At 35.0% G+C, this 17,998-nt stretch overlaps 1 protein-coding gene across 4 annotated transcripts in view; it reads left to right on the top strand.

Moving 5' to 3' along the window:
* Positions 1 to 17,998, top strand: part of LARP1B (La ribonucleoprotein 1B) — a 130,722-nt gene that overhangs the window by 56,797 nt on the left and 55,927 nt on the right. For all 4 annotated transcript variants that reach the window (XM_067735094.1, XM_067735095.1, XM_067735097.1 and 1 more), the window contains one exon: positions 17,211 to 17,334. In XM_067735094.1, coding sequence (XP_067591195.1) covers positions 17,211 to 17,334 — 124 coding nt within the window. The remainder of the gene's footprint in view (positions 1 to 17,210; positions 17,335 to 17,998) is intronic.

Below are 17,998 nucleotides of genomic sequence, written 5' to 3'. Positions count from 1 at the left end.
TTTATTTTATTTTAATGTAGCCCTTTATTGTAAAAGCTGTTTTTAGCTAGAGGGCTGTACAATAAAACAGACCACGGGCCAGATTTGGCCCACTGATGGTAGACTGATGTCATTCTAAGCCTCAAAATATTCCCATAAGTATTTTCTAAGGGAAGTAAGTTTAGAATGGGGTTGGTGCTCAGAGAAAAAAAAGACTAAGCAAGCAAGATAGTTCCACTGTCTTGGTGGAGGATTTTATGTATACTTGGAAATAATTTATAATCTGTAGGTTTTAGGCGCAATATTCTGTAAATGTCAATTAGGCCAGACTGTTATCTGATAGCATTGTTCAAATCTTATATATCCTTAGACTTTTTTTCCCTCATATAAATTACTGAGAGAGGGCTGTTAAAATCTTCAACTGTGGTTGAAATTCGTTTATTTCTTCCTTTAGAGCTGTCAGTTTTTGCTATATAAATTTTGTAGCTCTATTGTTAAATGCATGTATATGTGATGCATATATATGCATCTGTTATGAGATGCAGTATACATATGTAGTTATGTATTCTTGATGAATTGATTCATCATTGTGAAATATGCGCAGTGATCCATATTGACTCATCATTATTTATTTTAATTTTTTTTTTTTTTAAATTTTGGCTGCGTTGGGTCTTTGTTGCGTGCAGGCTTTCTTTAGTTGTGGCAAGCGGGGGCTATTCTTCGTTGCAGTGTGTGGGCTTTTCATTGCAATGGCTTCTCCTGTTGCGGAGCACGGGCTCTAGGCACCTGGGCTTCAGTAGTTGTGGCTCATGGGCTCTAGAGCGCAGGCTCAGTAGTTGTGGCGCCCAGGCTTAGGTGCTCTGTGGCATGTGGGATCTTTCTGGACCAGGGATCGAACCTGTGTCCCCTGCATTGACTGGCGGATTCTTAACCACTGCACCCCCAAGGAAGTCCCTCATCATTATTTCTTGTAATGCCATGTCTGATGTTGAAGCCAAAGTTGCCACCTTTCTTTAATCTTTTTACTTTCAGCCTATTAGTGCCTTTATTTTATTTATATTTACTTATTTTATTTTTATTTATTTATTTGCTGTGCTGTGTGGCTGGCAGGATCTTAGTTCCCCGATCAGGGATCAAACCAAGGCCCTGGCAGTGAAAACTCCAAGTCCTAGCCACTGGACTGCCAGGGAATTCCCCAGTTAGTGCCTTTATTTTATAGGAGGGTTTCTTGTAGACATCATATAATTGGGTCTTACTAGTTATAATATTTTTATTTCCTTTTTAATTTCTTTTGTGACCTCTAAGTTAATCAAACGTTTTATAATATTACATTTTAGTTTCCCTTTTGGCTTCTTAGTTATGCTGCTTTAAACTTTATTTTTTAGTGATTACTCTAGTGCTAATAATATGCCTCCTTAACTTTTCTAAATCTTTATAGATTATTATATCATTTCACAGTTTTCTCATCTGACAGTTAATATTTCTTGGCTTACAAATATAATTTATAATTACAAAAATATAGTTCCACTACCTTTGTGCTAGTGTTGTCGTATTCTTTTACATGTATTCTAAGCCCATCTTAAAATGTTATTATTTTGCTTTAAACTAACAGTTGTCTTTTAAGGAAACTGTGAAAAGAAAAACATAGTCTTTTATTTATTTATTTATTAAATTTTATATTTCTGCTGCATTGGGTCTTTGTTGCTGTGCGTGAGCTTTCTCTAGTTGCGGCGAGCAGGGGCTACTGTTTGTTGTGGTGCACAGGCTTCTCATCACGGTGGCTTCTCTTGTTGAGTAGCACGGGCTCTAGGTGTGTGGGCTTCATTAGTTGCAGCATGTGGCTCAGCAGTTGCGGCACACGGGCTCTAGGGCACATAGGCTTCAGTAGTTGTGACGTGGGCTCAGTAGTTGTGGCTCGCAGGCTATTTTCCCTCTGTTTTATACATTAAATTGTGTCTACAAATCTGTCTTTATTTTCACTAGCTTTTGTCTGCCATCTCCATTCTATTCTTAAGCTCATCCAAGTACAAAGTTTTCAGTTCTATAACTTATTTTTTTTGTAGTCTATGTTTTTGGCTGGGATTTCCTATCTGTTCACTCATTCAGACCATCTTTTCCTTTAGTTCATCAAACTTAACTCTGTAATAGTTGCTTTAAAGTCCCTATTGTAAAATCTAACATTTGAGACATCAGGAAGACAGTTTCTGTTGACTGTTGTTGTTGTTTTCTTGACTGTGTGTTACATCTTCCTGTTTCTTTTCACATTTTAGATACTAAATGTGAAATGTGTTTTTACTAGACGTTTTAGGTATTATACTGTAGAGATTATAGATTATGTCATCTTCCTCTGAGGAATGTTGATTTTTTTGTTTTTTTGGCCTGACAGCTTGGAATTTTGTGGGCTTGGTTTTATTCTTTGTTAGGTTAGATCTGTGGAAAACCTCTCTAACTTGGTAGAGCTTAGCTTCTAAACCCTATGTTTCCTCAACATCTTATCAGGTTTTGTGTTAGGCTTTGCTAGGGAATCTAGAGTAGGTCTTACTGTAGGAGGTGGGCCTTACTCTGTAGCCTGGCCTAATTTTTAAAGTGCATCTTACCTGGATGCCCTGGGTGTTGATGAGTGGTTAACAAGGGGTCTCCATTCTCAACTGGGTCTATATGTCATTATCTCCCAATGCTATTGGACCTTTAATGTAACTGTTCAGCTCAGTCCCATTGCAACTGTTTTTGGATATGTGTCAGGGAGTCTTATCCTCTATGTATGTAGCTCAGCCTTCAGCCAAGGACTCACAGGGGTCTGACCCCCTACTCACAAGGGGTATTGCCCCCTCCAACACTAATTATGTCCCTCTTCCTCAGTGCTCTGCTCTATAGATTACATTGCTTCTGCTTCCCTGAATGCTAATCACTACCTTCTCAGCTCAGCAGGACAGCCATGCTTTGCTTGGGCTGAAGCTTGCTGTGCTGTGGTTGGGAAATTGTACTGAGAAAAGAGAGCTGGGGTGATTGTGGAGTCCACCTTGTGAATTTCTCTTCTTTCAGAGATCAGGATCTTGCACTGCTAGTTATCCAGTGCCAAAATAGTTACTTTATATCAGTTTATGGTTATTTTCGTTGGCAGAAGTAGGCTTGTATCAGTTACTCTATCATATGCAGAGGCAGAAGATCATAACTGTTATATCATAAAATTAAAGTCTGACAGTGTTAAGTCTTTGTAAAGAATGGCACAATAGGAACTCACATACCACAGTTGGTGCTAGATTAAATTGTTAGAACCATCTTTTTAAAAAAGTTGAAGTATTGTTGATTTACAATATTATATTAATTTCAGGTGTACATCCTGGTGTTTCAGAATTTTTATAGATTATCTTCCATTTAAAGTTATTATAAAATATTGGCTATATTCCCTGTGCTATACAATATATACTTGAAGTTTATTTATTTTATACATAGTAGTTTGTACCTCTTAATCCCCTACTCCTGTCTTGCCCCTTCTCACTCCCTCCCCTGACTGGTCACCATTAGTTGTTCTCTATATCTGTGAGTCTGTTTCTGTTTTGTTATATTCATTCATTTATTTTATTTTTTAGAGTCCACTTGTAAGTAATAACATACAGTATCTATCTTCTTTGACTTATTTCACTAGGCATAATACACACTAGGCCCGTCTATGTTGTTGCATGTTACAGCCACCTTTGTAAACAGTTTAATATTACTTACTAAAGTTGACTATTTATGCATCCTAGGAAACATCTATTCCATTTCTAAATGTATATGTATACACACAGATATCTAATAAGCATCAATTTCATATCATGTCCAAAATAGTATAATGGATAGATGAATTGTGTCTTTGTGTATAATGGTTTGGTATTTAGCAGTGAAATAAATTAATCATAGATACAGAAATGGGGATGATTTTTTTCCTTTCAATATGTTTTATTCTGGTGAAATTACAAAAGTAGATACAAAATATTTTTTTTAAAGTAGTTAACTGACTTAGAAAAATAAAGTTCCTAAAGTTTTAAAAATATAAAATAAAATTTCATGTAAAGAACATTTTAAAATATTTTAGATGATAAGACTAACTTAAACTATTTTCAATGTAGACCAAACATAGAATGTTGTTGTATAATAAATCTATAGCACACTGGTAATCCATTTGGATTTACAGAATACTTGTTTGGAATAGAATCTGATAATGAGAGAAAACCCAAGTGAATTTCAATGCAGTTGCTTCAGTAAAATTACTGCGATCACAGGTAATATCAATATCATCCCCCAGAGCCCTTTACAGTCTGAAATATCAAAATCTAATGCAAAAACAAAGGAAGACCGAGGAACTATTATTTTCCCTCTTTGCCAGAAGTGTACAATAGTAAAAAACCAAATCTAGTTACTGAACTGATATTAGGAGGAAATAATGTCCCTGTTGAAGCTGCTTAGTTTGGTGTACCAGCTGGTATTTTCAGGCCAGAATTCTACAGACAGGAGAGACAGCCACCTACAACCAGGCAAGGGTAACACCAGCACCATGACTGGAGCCGCTTAGAAACAAAGAAAGGGGGATGATTTTTAAAGTAATGCTGGTGTACATCAAATAAGAGAATGGTAAAAGGATGATAATTGAAACTAGGTAATGGATATATAAGGCTTCAGTATACTGTTCTATTTTTGCATATGTTAGAGAAATTCCCAAATAAAAATTAAACTAAAAAAGATTTGGTGAGTGTTATTCATGGAATATATGCAGTATATTATCATATTAAAATATGATTTTATTTACATAAAGTTCAAACACAGGGGAAGTGAAATATATTGCTTAGGGGAACTTTCAAAGGTGGTTAATAAAAGAACAGTTAGGAAATGACCTTCACTAAAATCCATATAGCAGTACCTCTGGAGAAAAGGAAGAGAATGTGATTGGGCAGAAGCAAACAAGGAGCTTTAAGGTATTGTCAGTGTTCTGTTAACCTAGATGGTGGTAACAGGTGGTATTCACAGCTATTAATTTTTATACTGTACACATATAGTTTACACTAAGGCAGAATTATTTTAAAAGACCTGGATGAAAGAATTTTGAGAGTTTTGGGTTGGCATAATCAAGGGAGGCATTATAGAGAAGGATTAGGCTTAGACTTGGCCCTAGTAATGAATATTCTATATTATAATTAACAAAACACTTAATCTAGGACCCACTGTTTTGTTCAATACTCCTGACCAAAAAAAAAAAAAAAAAACCCACAAGAAAATATCTTCCTTTGGAACGCATTCTTCTTGACTTCAGTTTCTCTCTTGTTTTTCATTCAGTCATCCATTTTTTGTTCATTCATTACAGATATCGGAGTACCTGTGAGGTGTCAAGCTTAGTGATAGGCACTTGTGTACAATGTTGAGGAAAATAAACAGCAAGTCCCTGATGTCATGGAGTTTACAGGCCCAAGGTCCTTTATGTTTCCCCTGTTTGTTGAGCTGAGACTAGGAACCTCCTTTGTATGTTTGATTTAAGGTGTAGACTAGTCAGCCCTAAACAACTGGCTCATTTCTTGCCTTTTCCTGGGACTCTGCTTGATTTATTTTTCAGGTTTCTGTGGCAGAGAAAATTTTTTTCCCACTGCTAAAACAGTGGTTGTAAAATTTGCCCCCTTATAACTTTTATCAGAATTTCCATCCCTTGATGCACGCAAGAGCTTTTCCTTCGTTTTTAGGCACTATCTGGAAATGTACAAAATCAAAACAGAATAGGTAGTCCAGCTAGTGAAGGTAACCAGTTGGCTTGATTTGAAGGGGGAAAATGGAGAAAAGAGAGCTGAGGACAGAAAGTAGCCTCTGGTGCTGTAAGTAGGTGGACTGTCTCTTAAATAAATGTTAAAGCCTTGTGCTTGTTGCGAAGAACAGTGATGATGAAAATGTTGTGTCTCAAAGAAAGTGGATTGAAGAGTGACTGAGAATTCAATACGACAACAATGTATGTCAGTAAATGAAAAATCAGATTCTAAAGTATCTCCTTCAAAGATAGTGTTTAAGTTAGCTTTTACAATATAAATTATGTAGTTTATAAAATCTGGCCTGTTCCTTCTTTGATGGAATTGCAGTGATGTGTAACACAGATGTATTTTTTAATATCCTGAGAAAGATAATTTATGAAAAATACAGTTTGCAATTTTTAAATTACTGTTTCTTGAGTAAAGAAAAGTTGCTCAACACTGATAGGTCTAAGACCTAACTTATGTGTCTTCTCTAATGCACTGGAATTAAATATTATTTGGGAATTGGTTCTAGAGTCCTTTTAAGTTGAAAACTGAGTATGGCCAAAATACTCTCAAAGGTCCTTTAAACGACTTGTAAAATACGTATGTGGTTTTAAACATAGCCCCACATCATAATATGCATATGTAAATTTATCATATATATAGTAATGTAGCAGGATCGTATTTATAAAATATTCGAGTGTTTCACTGTTTGAAGCACTTGAGCAAATTTATGAAGATTCTAACTTGTTGGCTCTTCCTGTTCATGGTCATCTTTTTCCTAAGAGGCTGATTTTTAAAATAATTCAAATTTAGTCAGTGTTTCTCAACTTTTTTTATTCATGAAAGGCTTTAATTATAAAATTAGGTCCTTGAGGATATGGTGAAACTATACTTGTTTAGATACTTTACATTTTAATCTCTCTTTTTTTTTTTTCTTTTTTTTTTTTTTGGCCGCACTGCATGGCTTGCAGGATTTCCCCGACCAGGGATCAAACCCAGGCCCCCGGCAGTGGAAGTGCGGAGTCCTAACCACTGGACTGCCAGGAAATTCCCTAGATACTTTACCTTTTAATGGTCAGGACATTATTAAAATGTATGCATCCTTTTGTTGGGTTTTTCTTTATGTGAATTAACATTTTAGGGCTTAATTACTTCACTGCATATGTTCATTGAGTAGAATGGCAGTTGCATTAAAAAATAACTTAAAAAGTTACTGTAATTGCTGAACAAGTATAATCAAATTTCTTTAAAAATGTTACTACTATTGTGATGTACTAAAATTGAAGATTGTTTGGGTAGGTGGGATGGGAGCAGGTTGTGAAGTGTCTTGAAGTCTATGTAGGAATTTAGAAAAGGAGCGATTGCAGTTCTTACAAAGAAAAGTGGTATGATCAAAATATGGTTTAGTAAGGTTTAATCTAACAGAGGCATTAGCCTAGGTCAGAGTAGGGGAGGGCAGAAGTTGAGTTAAAACTTATTTATAATAATCCAGGGGTGAAATGAAATGCTGAACCAAAGGGATATGTATAATATGTATGTGAATTTTTTGAACCACCTGTGAGTTAGTTATAGACACTATGCCACTTTATCCATAAATATAAAGCCTGTATCTCTTAAAAACCAGTACATTCTCCTACATAACAATAGCTGTCAAACGTAGAAAGTTTAGTCTTGATAGAATGTTATATCTAATATATAGCCTATATTTAGATTTCTCTAATTGTCTTAATACTGTCCTTTATAACTTTTTATTTATTTTTTGATACCAACTCCAAGAATCACACATTGCATTTAGAATTACATAATTTTAATTTTCTTTAATTTAGAATAATTCCTCAGCCTTTTTTTTTTTGCTTTTCATGCCATTGGCTTTTTTTTTCTTTGTCTTTTCCATTATGGTTTATTACAGGATACTGAACATAGTTCACTGTGCTATACAATAAGATCTTGTTGTTTATCCATTTTATGTGTAATTGTTTGCATCTGCTAGTCCCAAATGCCCAATCCAGTCCTCCCCTGTCCCCCCTTCCCCTTGGCAACCACAAGTCTGTTCTCTATGTCTGAGTCTGTTTCTGTTTTGTAGATAAGTTCATTTGTGTCATATTTTAGATTCCATGTGTAAGTGATATCATGTGGTAGGTATTTGTCTTTCTGACTTAACTTCACTTAGTATGATAATCTCTAGGTCCATCCAAGTTGCTGCAAATGGCATTATTTCATTCTTTGTTATGGATGAGTAATATTTTATTTTGTATATATATATATATACACACATACATACACACCACACCTTCTTATCCATTCATCTGTTCATGGACATGTAAGTTGTTTCTGTGTCTTGGCTATTGTAAATTGTGCTACTATGAACATAGGGGTGCAGACATTGACATTTTTGAAGAATCCAGGTCAATAGTTTTGGAAAATATCCCTCAGTTTAGGTTTGCCTGGTATTTCCATATGACTAGCTTTAGGTTAAATATTTTTGGCAGGAATATTACATAGGTTATGCGCCGTCTTTAGTATATCACCTCAGGAGACATAATGATGTCATTTGGTTTTCATGTTGTCACTTTCCTTCATATGTCTTCTGCAAACAGATGAAGAAGGTACCTGCTTCCCTTTGTAATTAATAAGTGATCTCTGGAGTAATATTTTAAAGCCATGTTCCCCAGCAGTCTTCACTTAGTGTTTTAGCTTCCATTGATGACTTTTGCTTGAATCAGTTTTACTATGGTGATTATAAGATGGTAATTTTTTATTTGTTACTCCCTCTATGTCAGTTAGCATTCTTCTGTAAAAGAGAACTTTCCATTCGTTTTTTATTTTGTATTTTAACTTTCTTTTCTCTCTGTCTGTTTCTGTCTCTCTCTCTTTTTAATGTCAGTATGGACTCTTGAATGGATACCATTCCATTCCAGTTATTCATTTTGATGTTCAAATGTTTCACATTTGGTCAGGTTAGAACTTTCTCAAGATGGCTAATGTATACCAATGTTAGGTCCCCATTGCTTAGCACTTTTCATACCTTATGACATGACAAAATGGCATGCTTGCCTTTACTGGGGGGTGTCTTTTTTTTATGGTAAAATATGTATACAGAAAATTTACAGTTTTAACCATTTTTGAGTGTACGATTTCCGCCTGCTTTTTAAATGTGGTCTTCCCTGGTCCTACCCTTGACCTGCTTCTCTTAGAACTTTGTTATCTTGTCCATAAATGAGAGAATTTATTCCCAGGTTTTTAATCATTAACTGTATGCTAATGACATCCTAGTGTCTTTGTGGGCCTCTAGAACTGTAACCAGTAGCTATTAGATTTTCCAGCTGTGTGTCTCGTGTTCCATAGGTATCTCATTTATATTCTGTCTCCATTTAAAAAATTAAAGGAAACCTACCCTAAACCTCTTTTCTATGTTTTTCTAAATTTTGGTTGGATGCCTTAGGAATCCTCATCAACTTCTAACTTCCAACATGCAGTGTGTCACTAGGTCCTATCCATCCTTCCCTAACCATCACTACTGCCATGCAACAGTTCTGGTCTGCACCATCTCTCTATGGGGTTTGTATACTAGGTTCTTGGCTCTAGTTCATTCTCTTTCTAGCTTTCCTCTTGTGAGAGAGTAGTCTTCCTCCTTCCTTTCTCCTTTCCTCCTTTTTTTCCTAGCAAGTAAGGGAATTTACTACCAGAAGTCCAAGGAGTAGTACTTGCTTCCAGACAAGTCTTTGTCTAGGACTTCAAAGAATGATTTCACATTTCTCTACTCCTATCTTTGGTCTTCTTTCCTCTGTGTTAGCTTCATTTTCAGTCAGGCTTTCTCTGTCAGATGGCAAAGATGGCTGCAAATAGTTTCAGGCTTACTTAATTTTCAAAATAAGTGATCCCAAGGAAAAGAATGCAAATCCTTCAAATTTCTAAAATATTAATCCTACTATTTTCCTATTTTTCTTAATGCTCTTCAGTGCTTTTTTACCTCCCTCAACATAAACTTCAAATTGCTTGGAAAACAAGAATTCATGATTTGGCTCTTACATATCTCTCTGTCTTCATTGTGCCACTGCTTTCAGTTTTAAAATTCATAATAAATATCAAGATGCATGTGTTATTTCTTCTGTCTGCACTATTTTTTTACATTGTTTACTTGCCAAACTCCTTTTCATCCTTTAGACTGCAAAACCCAGTTCAGATTTTACTCTTCCCAGGAAATACCTCTTTGATAGTTTTTATTGTCATCCACCCCAGAAAAATCACGTGTTAATTCTAGCTTTTTACCTCATATGTGCCAATTTTTTTTTTTTTTTTTTTTTTTTTTTTTTTTTGCGGTACACAGGCCTCTCACTGTTGTGGCCTCTCCCATTGCGGAGCACAGACTCCGGACGCGCAGGCTCAGCGGCCATGGCTCACGGGCCCAGCCGCTCCGATATGTGCCAATTTTTAACTCTTATAGTGAAATGTAATTAATTTGTTTACAAGTCTTATCCACTGATTATTAAGTCTTTTTGGTCCCCTTTTGACCAAGGCAAAGTCTAAGTTTATTTAAAAAACAAAAATTAGACTGACTATAGATTCAATTGGGGTAGACTGTGTAATTCATATCAGCCCTCCTGCCGAGAACAACTGGAAAAGTAGGTAAAAAAATCTGCATGAAAACACAGTAGAGCTAACAATACAATAAAGAATTGTGTGGCTAAAATCTGGAAGAAGGAAATCTGAAGAAGACTGGCATAACAGTCTGCATTTCCCTCAGAGGCATCAGCTAGTTCCAGAAGAAGCAACTGAAAAGCTGAAAAGAGATTTTTTGAAAAACTCATGGAACTAGGGTAATAAAAATTGGTGTTCAGAAACCAGTTGGGGACCTCTAGTAAGCCTTCTAGGCTTTGGGAACTCTAAAGGCCTACATCCTAGAAAATCAGGGTAACTTAAAAAGATATGCTCTTGGTAGAGTTAGCATCTGTTCATTTTAATCCCTCATTGGATCAGCATGCTGATGCCTGTAGCCACTTAGTTGAAGGAAAACACAAATCCTTTCTGGAGTAAAATATCATCCTAAGCCTCAAGTTTTCAAAAATAATGTCTGCCCCCCCCCAAAAATAATCAGGCATACAAGAAGACAAGATGATATTATAGAAAAAACAAAAGGAACAACAGAAAATAGAGACAGATCCATAGAGATCCAGGTAATAGAGTTATCAGACTTTAGTTATTATTAACATGATTTTTAAAAAGGTAAAATGGAGAATTTAATCAGAGAAGTAGAAATTTTAAAAAGGAATCTAACTGAAATTCTGGAAATGAAAAATATAAAATGAGTGCAATGAACTGGCTTAACAGCAGATAAGTACACGCTGAATACAGAATTACTAAGATGGGTTAAGAAAAAATCAAGAGTGAAGCATGGAGCAAAAAAAGTGGAAAATAAAGAAACTGTTGTCAGAGACATAGGAGATACAGTCCCAAGCTCAAACATACATTTGATTGGATTCTCAGAAGAGAGGAGTGAGAGGATAAGGTGGAAATATTATTTGAAGAAATTATGGCTGACGTTTTACCAAAACCGATGAAAGATATAACAAGAGATAAATTCAAGAGGTCCTATGAACTCCAAAGAATATAAATATAAAGAAAACCACATCAAGGTTATAATTTAAAACTGCTGAAAATAAATAACAAAAGCCAGAGAAAAAGGACAAACTTCTTTAAAAGCATCAATAGTAAGACTTACAGCTAACTTTTCAGCAGAAATAATGGAAGTCGGGAGACAATGGGGTGGTGTAATCACAGTACTGGAAGGGAACTAGTGTTCAGAAATAAAGGTAGACAAATAGTTGAAGGGTACACTTAATATAGGTGAATTTTATGGTATGTAAATTGTATCTCAATGCAGCTGTTTAAAATGAAGGTGAAATAACCAACAGACATATGAAAACTGAGAAAATTTATTTTCAGCAGCTACGCTTTAAAGAAAGTACAAAGAAGTATTTTAGGCAAAGGAAAATGATTCCAGGAAGAAGGTGAAGGTACAGAAAGGAATAAAGAGCAATGGAAATGGTAAATACATGTGTAGATTTAAATAAATATTGACACTAACCACAACAAAGTTGGTATAACTCTATGGGTAAAGTGGATTTTTAAGGCAAAAAGAATTATTCAGGATTAAATGGGACATTTCATAATCATAAAAGGTTTAGTTGCACCAGAAAATATATTAGTTCTAAACTTGTATGCATTTAATAGCAGCCTCAAAATATGTAAGACAAAAATTGATAGGTGTACATAGACAAATTTATAATCATAGTGGAAGATTTTAATACACCTTATCAAGAAAGATGCAAGGTATAGCAAGCAGATGAAAAAATCAGTAAGCATGTGGGAAATGTGAACAACACAGTTAAGAAACTTAGCTTAATTGACAGAAGTGAAATACTGCACCTGACATCTGCAGAATTCACATTCTTTTCAAGTGCACATTAACCCTTATACCATACACAGAAAAATCAATTCTAGATATATTGTAGTTTTAAATGTGAAAGTCAAAATAATAAAACTCATAAAAGATTAATATACTATTTCCATGATCTTTTAGTACAGAAAGATTTACTAAACAGGAAATAACACAATGAAGCAAATGATTGATAAAATGTACTACATTAAAAAGAACTTTTCAACAGAAGATACCATAAAAGAGTGAAAAGGTAAGGTACAGAGTAGAAAAAAGACATTTACAACATTTTGTAAAGAACTCATACACAAATCAATGAGAAAGACAACTGTATAGGAAAATGAGCAATAGAATTGGGTAGTCATATCACACAAAAAAATTATCCAAATAAAATATACTAAAGGTTTTCATCATTATTAATAATCAGAGAAATACAAATTAAAACCACAATGAGATAACACATCTACCAGAGTGGCTACATATTTAAATTTTTCAAATTTTTGAGATAATTATAGATTCATAGGAAACTGGAAAAATAGTGCAGAGAGGTCCAGTGTATGCTTCACCCAGATAACCTTGAAAGGTTATCTTAGATAATTAAATCTAATTAAATCTGATAGCTTAGATAATTAAACCACAATATTAAAACCAGGAAATTGATGTTTATTATCACAAATGTGTGTGTATACTTCTCTATCATTTTATCACATGTAGATTCACATAACTACTATAAAAGTCAAGGCACTGAATTATTTTATCACCACAAAGATCTCCCTTGTGCTATTAAACTTACACCCATCTCCCTCCCCTCTGCTATTCCTAATCCCTGGTAGCCATTAATCTGTTCTCCATCTCTATAATGTTGTCATTTTGAGAATGTTATATAAATGGAATCATACAGCATGTTACCGTTTGAGATTAATATTTTTTTAAAATCATAATGCCCTTGAGTTCCATCCAAAATGTAGTTTATATCCATAGTTTGGTCCTTTTCAGAAAGACTAAATTTTTAAAAACTGACAATACCAAGTGTTGATGAGGATGTAGAGCAATAGGAACTTTGATATACTGCTAATGGGAATGTAAATAGGTACAACTACTATGAAAACATATTTGCATTTTCTACTAAAGTTGAAGTGCACCACCTGATTCAGCAATTCCACTCCTAGTAAATACTCAATAAAAATATATGTTGTCATAAATCACAAGAATATTTTTGGGATTCATCTCCTAAAGTAAGGGAAATAAAAACAAGAATAAATAAGTGGGACCTAATTAAACTTAAAAGATTTTGCATGGCAAAGGAAACCATCGACAAAAGGAGATGACAACCTACTGAATGGGAGAAATTATTTGCAAATGGTATGACCAATAAGGGGTTAATATCCAACATATATAAGCAACTCATACAACTTAACATCAAAAAAAAAAAAAAAAAAAAGAAAGAAACCCGATTAAAAAATGGGCCAAAGAACTGAATAAGCATTTTTCCTAAGAGGATATGCAGGTGGTTAACAGGCACATGAAAAGATGCTCAGCATCACTAATCATCAGGGAAATGTAAATGAAAACCACAATGAAATATCACCTCACACCTGTCAGGATGGCTCTCATCTAAAAGAACACAATAACAAATGTTGGCAAGGGTTTGGAGAAAAGGGAACCCTCCTACACTGTTGGTGGGAATGTAAATTGGTGGAGCCACTGTGGTAAATAGTATGGAGGTTTCTCAAAAAACTAAAAGTAGAGCTACCATGTGACCTGGTATTTCCAGTCCTGGATATATACCTGAAAAAAACAAAAAACACTAATTTAAAAAGACACTTGCACCCAATGTTCATAGCAGCATTATGTACAATTGCCAAAATATGGAAGCAACCTAAGTGTGCATCAAAATATGAATGGATAAAGAAGATGTGGTATACACACACACACACACACAAAATGGAACACTACTCAGCCATAAAAAAAGAACAAAATTTTGCCGTTTGCAGTAAAGTGGATGGACTTGGAGGGCATTATGCTAAGTGAGTAAGTCAGAGAAAGACAAAATACTGTATGATCTCATTTATATGTGGAATCTAAAAAATACAACAAAGTAGTGAATATAACAAAAAAGAAACAGACTCACAGATATAGAGAACAAACTAGTGGTTACCAGTAGGGAGAGGGAAGCGGGGACGGGCAATATAGGGGTGGGGTAGTAAGAAGTACAAACTATTAGGTATAGGATAAGCTACAAGGATATGTTGTACATATCCAGGGAATATAGCCAATATTTTATAGTAACTATAAATGGAGTATAAACTTTAAAAATTGTGCATTACTGTATTGTATACCTGTGACATATAATATTGTATATCAACTACAGTTTACAAAAAGGTAAAAAAACATATGTTCACCAAATAAATGTTCTGTAAAAACATATTTATAGCAACATTATTGATAGCAGCTATAGTCTGGAAAGGACCTGATGCTCATCAACAGTAGAATGGATTTTTGTATTTATCTTTTTTTAAAAAAATTAATTAATATTTTTGACTGCGTTGGGTCTTCGTTGCTGCATGTGTGCTTTCTCTAGTTGCGGTGAGCGGGGGCTGTCTTCATTGTGGTGTGCAGGCTTCTCATTGCGGTGGCTTCTCTTGTTGCGGAACACGGGCTCTAGGCATGCAGGCTTCAGTAGCTGTGGCACGTGGGCTCAGTAGTTGTGGTTCGTGGGCTCTAGAGCGCAGGCTCAGTAGTTGTGGTGCACGGGCTTAGTTGCTCCGTGGCATGTGGGATCTTCCCGGACCAGGGCTCAAACCTGTGTCCCCTGCATTGGCAGGCAGATTCTTAACCACTGTGCCACCAGGGAAGTCCCTAGAATGGATTTTTTAAAATTGTGGTTTGATCATACAATAGAGTACCGTAGAGCAGGGATGGACAAACTTTTTCTGTAAAGAGCTATGTAGTAAATATTTTAGGCTTTGTATGTCATACGTTGACTATGGCAACTACTCAACCCTGCAGTTGTAGCATTGGAGCAGCCGTGTGCAATATGTAAACAAATGGATGCGGTTGTGTTCCAATGAAACTATTTACAAAGACAAACTTTGGCCTTTAGGTGCTGTAGTTTGTTGACCTCTGCTGTAGAGCCACAAACTATAGATGAATCTCATAAAGATAATTTTGTGTTAAGGAAACCATACATTATGATTACTTTTTTATAAAATTCAAAAACATGAAAAATGAATCTAAAGAATTAAAGTCTGAGTATTGGCTGTCTTTAGGAAGAAAGACAGGGCAGTGATAGGAAGGAGCATGAAGGGTACTTCTAGTGTGCTAGTTATATCATCTTTACTCGAATGGTGGTTCCACAGGTCTGTTCACTTTGGACTTATTGAGATATATACCTATGATTTATGCCGTTCTCTAGTGTGTGTGTATACATATATATGTAAGCGGCGTTGTGTTATACCATACTTAGTTTTAAAAGTTAAAAACAAAACAGAAACGTATTTGTGTTCCCATCAGAATAGAACTGTGTTTATTCATTTTTGGTATATGATAAACATACAATAAATGTTCATTGAAGTGGGAGTTGCTAATAGCAAGCTCTGTAGCAAGATAAGGGACAGTGAAGAGTAATGACTCAATTAGCTTGAAGAGCTTATTGAAGACTTTTGGGAAAGCAATTTTGGTATAGGGGAAGTAATCATTTAAGGCATTTTCATGAAAAGAAGATAGATCCTAGTTTAAAAGGCTAACTGGATCTAATAAATGGTGTGAGCTGTCAAGTAACATTCATGTTTGAAGACAGAAGGAAAAGATTGTTTGGATAGCTGTTAAGAGCAAGATGCCACAACTATTTTGTAATGATGATGTTTAATTTGGCTCATCAGACAGATACTTTTGTCATGTCTTTTACCTCCTTACACTCTTTTTAGATGTTAACTCTGTAAAGGGTCATGGACCAATTAGCACTGAGGAGTAGTGTAGATGTGATACAGAGTTTATTGGGGAAAACTTACCAGAAGTAATAGAATGCAAGTAGTCCCTCAAACTCTTTTTTTTTTTTTCCCACAGCTTCAGCCAGGCTTCGATAGTCTTCATGCATTATGGCCCAATGACCTTCCAGTAGAGAATGGCCTCCACCTCTGTAATGTTTTACATATATGTAGGTCAGGGCAGGGAACATCTATGTGATTATGTAACAAAAATTAGAAAGGGGCCCTAGGGGCAGGGATGGGCCCATTTTTCCTTTGAGCCAACAGCTTAGACCTACGCAGTATCCTTGCTACTAAGCTTATAAAAGGGGTTTGGAAATGAACCTTCAGAGCCATCTAGGTTTATGTTTCATCACATGTTTCCCACTATTAGAAAAAGAGGCAGAAACTTCTTGGACTAGTGCTAAAGATCTATTAGCTTTCTCCAGCTTCCTTACCAGACCACTGGTTCTAAACAAATTTTGTCATTTACTGAATTATCTTCTAATAAATGATTGCTTATTCCAAGCTTCTCATCTTTGCTCATAGTACCTAATTTAGGATGCTTTTCCCTTTCTCTAAATTCTCATTCTAAGGAGCTGCTTTGTCCCATCTCTTCTGTGATGCCTCCCTTATGATCTCAATTCTTATACCAAATACTATCCACTTTTCATACACTGTCTAATATTATTTTTATGTGTGCATTTCTTTCTTTCCATCTAACTTGTAAATTCCTTAAGCATAGGGAACATGAATTTGGATTACTTTGTAACCTCTATAATACTCTACTGGTCTTGTGTGTAAATGCTCAACACATAGTTAATGATAAGAATGTATGTTCTTATAATGTATTTTAATTATAAAATAGTCATAATATTTTAGGGTTCTTGATGCCTCTTTTAAACTCTGAATATTAATTATTAAGTATAATGCTAGATTCTTTATTAGAACATCTTTTCTATTCGGTTGCAATCAATTCCTGTTTTTAAAACTCATTTTTTGAGATTAGTATCAATTATTGTCTGTTGGTTACTCTGTTAGCCAGTTTAGTAATTAGATTCCTCCATTCTACTTCAGCAAGAAGTTGAGAACTTTAAGAAGCTAAATCTCATTAGTAAAGAGCAGTTTGAAAACCTAACACCTGAACTTCCTTTTGAGCCAAACCAAGAAGTTCCTGTAGCACCTTCACAGTCCAGGCAAGGTATGTAAATCTGCTTTTGTGTAAGTGTCTGAATAATATTCAAACAGTTCTAAATTGTTTTTAAAGTTTGCTTTTTTATTTGTGGAAAACATTTAGATATCTGGTAAAAGACTAGAATTTTAAAACTCAACTTTTATTTATTCTTTGGTGAACTTCAAAACATTTTAGAGACTTAAAAATACAGATTGTAAATTTGGTAAGACAGCCATGTAGTAAATGATCATAGTTGGAAGTCCACCTTACTCTTGGTGGATAGGCAGGTAATCACAAAGGTGATCCAGGAGTTGTCTATTATAACACCACCTCATGCTCAAACCCAAACGCTTACTTAAAAGTAGGGTGAATTGGTTGGTTTCTTTATGTGTCTCTTTTGACTTTGAGATTGCTGGGAATGCTTCTCTTTGCAAAATAAGGAAAAATTTTCACTCACTTGCTGATTCCTTAAAATATACCACTAGCATCATTCTTTTGCTTTAAGGCCTTATCTTTGTGTGAAAGTGTAAGTACATTTGGGAGATTTGTAAAATTGAATCTGACATTTTCAGGCAAGTGTAACTGATTTGATTATAGTTTTTCCTGAAGGCAGGTTAAAGAAAAACTTTTAATTTGGAAAACTTCAGACATATGCAAAAATAAAGCAAATTGTATAATAAAACCCCATGTA

This window comes from Pseudorca crassidens, chromosome 4 (assembly GCF_039906515.1).
Source record: "Pseudorca crassidens isolate mPseCra1 chromosome 4, mPseCra1.hap1, whole genome shotgun sequence".
In the NCBI taxonomy this organism is placed as follows: domain Eukaryota; kingdom Metazoa; phylum Chordata; class Mammalia; order Artiodactyla; family Delphinidae; genus Pseudorca; species Pseudorca crassidens.
Note: the sequence above shows the minus strand (reverse complement) of the source record. Positions and strands in the feature narration are given on the sequence as shown.